We start from the raw sequence: 6,692 nt of genomic DNA, 5'->3' as shown, positions 1-6,692 counted from the left end.
CACAGCATAACTCAGATCAAGGATTAAAAAAATCTAAAAGCTAAAAGACTGAAACACGTGAAATGGTATCCCTCTCCCTGCCTCTCCCTCTACCCAGTGCAGTCTCTCCGCATCAAGTGTCAAACCCCTGACTTTCATCATCCCGCATCAATCGTCTTCTCACTTCATCGCTCCGAACCCCCGCCGCAAAACCAAGAACAAAGAAACGCAAAGAAAAGAGAAGAAAGTACCAAAAGCGGGACCCAAGGATATGTCCCCCCCCCCCAAACCGACCGACCGACCATGCAGCGCCATAACCGCATTCAACCCACAGGACCATAAAAAAAAACGCCATAGCTATGCTTCCCCCAAAAAAACACCTTTACACCAGCACACCACCCCCACCCACCCACCCACCCACACACTAACCCACCCACACACTACTCCCTAATCTGCGCCTTCAGTCCCGCAACCTCCCTTCTCAATCTCGCATTCTCCTTCCTCAACCTAACCGCCTCCTCCTCACTAGCCCTCAACCTCCTCTCCGCCTCCTCGCCCGCCCGCCCCTTCCTCGCACTCGACGTAACCCTCTCCAACTCCTCATTAAACCGCGCATACAGCGCCTCATTCTCCGCATTCATATCGCGATACAGCTGATCGAGGTGTTTGGCGCGAGCCTCGGAGACCTGCAGCGAGGTGCCGACGTCCTGGGCGATAGTCGCGGCGCGGGAGGAGAGCGAGTCGAGGGTATTTTTGACCTGTTTTTCCAGGGCGGCGATGCGGAGTTCGAGGGTTTTTGCGCTGGTGGGGGCGAGGGTGAGGCTTTCTGTTGAGAGGCGGGGATCGGGCTTGGTGGCTAGGTCGTGGGTGATTGCGCTGAGTTCGCTCTGCAGGTCCTGCGACGCGGATTCGATGTCGCGTTGTTGGATTTGCAGGCGCTCGCGCAGTTTCTGGGGGGATTGCATTCGGAGTTTTTTGGGGGAGAGGGCCGAGGGAGGGCCTACTTTTATGGGGGAGCGGGGTGAGGAAGGGGGGATTTTCACGGCGTTTCCGGAGCCGGGACGTTCGGATAGGCCGAGTTCCGGGGTGGGTTTGAGAATGGGGATGCTGGTTATGGACTCGGTTCGCTTCTTTCTGGGCGTGTTGGATTTGATGGTTACTTCGTCCCTGGTGTCATATCTGGCAGCGACGGACTTTGGTCGTAGGCTGTTGGCGCGCTCGCGAGCACTTGGGGGCGCGGGCGAATTCTCCTTGCGGAAGGGCGAGCCCAAGCGTGTGGGTGCAGGGATAGAGGAGTGTTTGAGAGGCGAGGGCGTGCCACGCGATGGAGTTTGTGGTGGTGGTGGTGGCGACGCGCTTATCCGTCGGTTGTTCTGCATTGCAGAGTCAGGTCTAGGAGGTGCCTGCGAAGACCACGAGGGCACATCGTCAGCAGTCTGCAACGTCCTGAGATCACCCAATGAAGAGCGACGCTTCTTGCGGGGAGGCCCAGCAGTGGGCGGTACCTCTCCGATTGTTCCAAGAGCACCCAACAACGACCGGCTAGGAGGAGCGTTTCCGTTCCCATTGCCACTGCCATTCCCATTCGCATTCCCATTCTCGAAGCTGAACGTCCCTAAAACGGTAGGACGGTCACGGGACGATGGACGCTTGGGGGAGATGTGGCCAGTGTCGATAGAGTTAGAACGGCCAAACGAAGCATACCCGGCTTTAGCCAAGCTGGGAGGCTGGTTTTCTGCTACGTAGGTGTTCTTGCTCAGCGAACGCCACAACGAACCAACCTTGGACTCGTTATCGACCTTCTCCGACTTGCTGTTCTCTCTAGTGACAGTGTTGAACCCGAGGCGTTTCCTCAAGGATGTGTTGGAACTGACCGAGCCACCGGCAGCGTGGCGACTCTTGGAATCGATGGAGCCGTAGATGGGAGTACTGAATTCAGCGATTTCAGCTGGGAAGAGGATGTCGATGTCTTGGACTAGTCGGTCCATCAAAGAGATGAAGTCGTTGGCGTTCCCGGCTGGTACCAACATCTCAGCAAATGCTGCTGTCAAAACACCCCGGTCTCCATCGTTGCTGGTACCATCCAGCAACTCGGCTAGAAGGCCGACAATAGCTCGAAGTGCACGTTGGTTGTGTGGTGCAAGCTCAAAAAATGTTCCTCGGAAGAACTCTTCAAACTCATCAGGGTGCATGCTGTCTGACCTCATTTGCAGCGATACAAACATGGCGTGCGAAAGTACAGGGCCCATCCTCTCCTTCCAGGCCACGCTGAGGAACTTCTCAAACGTAGCAAAAAGGACGTCAACAGACGACTGTGAGGCGAGGTCGAGATTCGAAGAGTTCTCCAAGAGTGAGTTGTACAGCTCATTGACTGCAAGCTCGTCCGCAACAGCCCTTGCGCGGACTGAGCGACCGACAATGTTGCCCTTTCGAGCAAGTAGGGCCATAGTCATGTTCGACAAGGATTCTTCCAGCTTTGTGAGTGAATCGGTCGTGTGGCCATTGGCACCGAAGTTCAAGCTTCTACTGGATGACGTGGGTCGAGAGAGCTCGCCATCATGACTGTGAGGACGTGCTGACGCAGGCTGAGAAGGAGGCGGCATCCGTGGGATATCACCCAAAGTATGCGGACTGCGGTGTAGTCTGCTGCGAGAACCACCTTCTCTGCCTATGCTGCCGTTAAAGAAACCGGAGAGCATCTTGACGGGAGAGTTCGGGCGACTCTTGCTGTATTGTGTATCTTCGACTTGATTGAACTGGACGTTGAGTGACTTGAGGATTTGGTGGTTCCGGAAAAGGTAGGCTTCAGACAGTGCGGCATTCTTGACGTTGTTGCGCAGTTGGAAGTAATTCGTCAGTCGTTTTGTCAGTACAGGTAGAAACTCGACGCTGGTCAATTTGTCTCGCGCTGCGTAACCATTGAGACCAGTCGTGTCCAATAGGAAGAAACCATCTCCGAGGATTGTGATCGCAATAGTTACTTCGATGCCCTGATCGCCCACAACAACGGGTTGCGCGAAATTTGCTGTTTCCACAAGGACCTGTACTTTTGCTGGCTCATTTCGTCCTTCTACCGATTGTGTTCCAATCTCCTCGGAAACGGAAGAGAAGAAGCTGAGATCGCCTGGCAGGCTCCGTACTTCCCACTTGTAACTTTCTCGTTCGGCTTCGGGGAATCGACCTTCCACTCTAGCTTTGGTGAGCTCCTCAACAAATTTCTGCGCCTTGCCTTCATATGCGCCCTGTAAGTAGAACATGCGAATACCAATACATTGTCGGTCGCGGCTTCGTGGTCTTCCTGCTTGGCTAGCTGAAGGTATGGGAGACAATGTCTGGAGAATGCTCCCCTCCGAGTGCTCACTCGCTACGATGTCGCAGAGTTTCACGTGTTGGTGGAAGATGAGCTCTATAGAACCGTCAAAGGACTCGGCGAACTTGGGATTGTCTAAGTCCGCCAGTAAACTGCGAGCAGTAGTTGTGGATACATCTGGCTTGCGCACGAAAACCACAAAGTCTGTGAAGAGAACAAGGATTCCAGAGACGGTTGATGGCCCGGCAAGATCTCCATGGTAAGGCGCAGAAAGTTCCACAAGGTCGATAGCGGTGATGAGTCTGCCTCGCGGGTTGAAGGTTGATGGCCATGCAGCCACCATCTTGCGCAGGCGATCCAACACCCTGATCTGCTGAGCCGACGGTCCTTCTCTTGAGCAGATCTCAGAAACGATATCTCTCGCTTTGAGGAAACTCCTAATCGCAGGATGTCTTGCAGGCAGTTGTTTGACGATGTTATCGATGTACAGATTATAACGTGGCAGACGCTGAACAGGCTCGATCAGCAAAGACATCAGTCGCTGCTCCCCCGTGTCATAGACTCTCTTCGAGAAGCTTGAGGTAGTGTCTTTGGTGAATGTCTTCAGCAGCTGTGAGAAGTCGCCATGTGCAGCCATGTAGTCAGTGTAGCAATCGCCGAATTGGGGCAACCACTCGACAAGGGTTTTTGCTACTGCCAGAGCTCCAGTAACGTCTGGTGGGTCTTTTGTTCCTCTCAATGGAGCAATGAACACATCGTCTGTGGCTTCTTCGATGTCTTGTATCGCTCCGTTCTCCGTCTCTTCCAGGATGACGCGCATGACTTCCAAAAACTGAGAGTTGACCTCGAGGATGTTGTCGAGACTCGGAGGAAAGAGGCCCTTCAGTGTCTGCTCATTTGGGCTTGTGCTCGAGGATGACTTGTTCTTTGCTTTCTTGCGGAATTCGACTGCCACGTTGTTGACCAGGTCGTGGAGCTTGTTGACGTAATTCTCCTCCGTGTCCAACAGCTCGCACATTTCGCGTCGCAGCGTCTCCTTCTGTTTCCGCGAGAAAGTCTGTAGTCGATTGAGGGCGGTGGGTTTCGATGGTGCGCGGCGGAGCTTCGATGTGGGGAGGAAGGCGGTTTCCCCGAACAGTTTCATGACGGGCGCATACTGGCCAAATCGTTGCTGCAGTAGCTCATCTTCCGACTCGTCGAACAGGCCTGACTCTCGCGAGTTGAACTTCTTGATGCTCCCCTGTGGCAGAACCACGTCCAGATCCAGCCACGACAATGTCTGTTCTCCCAGCGCATGCCGTACATCCACGATTACATCTGCAATGTTCTCGACCTTGACCATCTTGGCGGCAAGAATGGCTGCGTGCGACTCGGAGAAGAGCTGCGGCGCCGAGGGCAGGTGGCCCAGGGTGCTGTATCGCTTCTCCCAGGCATCTTTAATCTCGAGGGGGAGCTCGACAAAGTACTTGAACAGACTAAAGGCCAGGCCGCGGCAGATCTCGTCGCCCTGTTCCTCCCGGGGCAGACATGTGACGGCGTTGTAGAAGGCGGCTGTCGGCGATATGATGAGACGCGCGAAGTTCTGGAGGCCGGCTGGGGTGAAGACGTGGGCCTGGATGCGCGAGTGTGTGGCCTGGGTGGACGTGGCAGTCGGCCCGTAGAAGATTAGCACGGGCGAGTTGGAGAGCAGCTCGTCGGTGGTGTAGAACAGCGACAGGTCGTCGGCGGAGAGGGCGGCGGGCTCGGGATTGATTATGGCCATGGCGGCAGATGCGCGCAAACGAGTGACGGAGGTGAATTAGAGTGCAGTCGGATTAGAGAGGGCCGAGTCGTAGGCGCATTGGCACAGCGCAACGGCGAGGGACGCGGCGAGGGACACGGGAAGCGACTGTTGTGTTTATGAGGCCATGCGGGAGGGCGAGTCGAGGCGGTGGCTGGTGGGTAAACAACAGCAACAGCGACAGCACCGGCAAGGGCGACGGGCAGCAGCAGCGAAATATGGTCCTGTTCCTGCGCAAGTCCAAAACAAGGCACGATGCGCACCAGACGGCAGCCAAGCGCAGGGCGCGAATTGCTGACGGGCGACAGGTCGAGCGGCGTTACCGTGTTTGGGCTGGGGTCCCTGGCCACGATTAAGTAGGCGACGGCGTGCTGGATGGGCCTTGTTGAGCCACCATCGACGCGGCGCTCGCCAAAGAGCCGCTCGCAGATCCAGCGACGCTTGGACGTGGACAGCGAGACACCGCCCACCGTCATCGGCGCCCAACTCCTACAGCAGTGCCGCCAGCGCCCAGCACATTCCGGTCAATGGCGACGCAGCAGGACGAGGGCGGCGTGCCCTTCTCCGTCGCCCACGCGCTGCAGCACTTCCGCCTGCTCGAGCTGCCGCCTGACCTGGCTGCGCTGATTGACGCGCCCCGTCCCCCGCTGTATGTGCGCTGCCGTCCCGTGTCGGCGTGGAGACGAACCGTACAATGCTGACCACCCAGCCTGTCCATCAAGTCGCAGGCCCCCGCCGCCTCAGGCACGCCCAACCCGAGGCCTGCATATGCCGTGTTCTGCACCCCGACCACCACTTTCCACCTACGCCAGGTACAAACGTCGAACGTCCTCTTCGTCACCCAGCCTGCCTGCGAGCACCATGGCAACGAGATTCCCACCCGTGCCACCTGCGCCGTGGCCTCGTGCACCGCGACCCTCGAGCTCTATCCGTCCGATGCGTCTGCCGTGACGCTCCTGCAGGAAGCACTGCCTGTCTACGACATTGTCGAGAACGACGTTGACGCGACACCCAACGCCAAGACCAGGGACAACATTTTCGAGCACATCCCGTTGTCAGAGGGACAGTGTGTGGCAGCATGGCGCGAGCTGATGGCCTTTGAGCACGAGGGAAGCTCCTACCGGCCGTCTGCATACGCGCTCAACCAGGTCTGGCGCTCAATAAACAGCGCCGCCTTCGCAGAGGGCTTCAAGCTCGACAGCCAGTACCTGGTGGACGACGTTTCCAAGGCCGCGGCTGAGGAAGGACATCCCCCAAGCTTGGCAGAAGCTATACTGAGACACCTCGCCAGAGAAGACGCGGACGCGAACAGCTCATGGTCGTGTCTCGATCGCACAAAAACAGTAGCCTTCACCGGCAGGATCCTGCTCGAGGCCAAACACGGCACCAGCGACTTCCTCATCGCCGACTTCACAGACACATGGGAGGACCGACTGCCCGAAGCATGGCGCAAAGACGCCCAACTAGCCGCCATTGAAGGCGTATACGAATTCCCCACCAACAGCACCATAAAACTAAAAAGCCACTCCGCCACCCTCCCCACCATCGTCAACACCGTCACAGCAGCAAAGTCCTCAGCACGAAAATGGCACGAGAAATTCGGCAAAACCCGCAAAAAATAAG

General features: G+C 56.8%; 3 protein-coding genes across 3 annotated transcripts; 1 reads left to right on the top strand and 2 right to left on the bottom strand.

Annotated features, from left to right (window-relative positions):
* On the bottom strand, positions 1–373 carry P153DRAFT_17156 (uncharacterized protein). The gene has a single exon (XM_033662304.1). The coding sequence runs from the start codon at positions 332–334 to the stop codon at positions 113–115; it is 222 nt and encodes a 73-aa protein (XP_033523692.1). The 5' UTR covers positions 335–373; the 3' UTR covers positions 1–112.
* Positions 374–419: 46 nt separating this feature from the next.
* Positions 420–5,251, bottom strand: P153DRAFT_396590 (uncharacterized protein; the record flags this gene model as incomplete). The annotated part of the gene is made up of 1 exon (XM_033671494.1): positions 420–5,251. The coding sequence occupies exon 1, from the start codon at positions 5,049–5,051 to the stop codon at positions 420–422; it is 4,632 nt and encodes a 1,543-aa protein (XP_033523691.1). The 5' UTR covers positions 5,052–5,251.
* A 345-nt stretch (positions 5,252–5,596) lies between these two features.
* P153DRAFT_375810 (uncharacterized protein) lies at positions 5,597–6,691 on the top strand (the record flags this gene model as incomplete). Its single annotated transcript, XM_033669607.1, has 2 exons — positions 5,597–5,718; positions 5,779–6,691. The coding sequence occupies 2 exons, from the start codon at positions 5,597–5,599 to the stop codon at positions 6,689–6,691; spliced, it is 1,035 nt and encodes a 344-aa protein (XP_033523690.1).
* Position 6,692: the final 1 nt, after the last annotated feature.

The sequence above is a fragment of the Dothidotthia symphoricarpi genome, assembly GCF_010015815.1.
Source record: "Dothidotthia symphoricarpi CBS 119687 unplaced genomic scaffold P153scaffold_10, whole genome shotgun sequence".
In the NCBI taxonomy this organism is placed as follows: domain Eukaryota; kingdom Fungi; phylum Ascomycota; class Dothideomycetes; order Pleosporales; family Dothidotthiaceae; genus Dothidotthia; species Dothidotthia symphoricarpi.
Note: the sequence above shows the minus strand (reverse complement) of the source record. Positions and strands in the feature narration are given on the sequence as shown.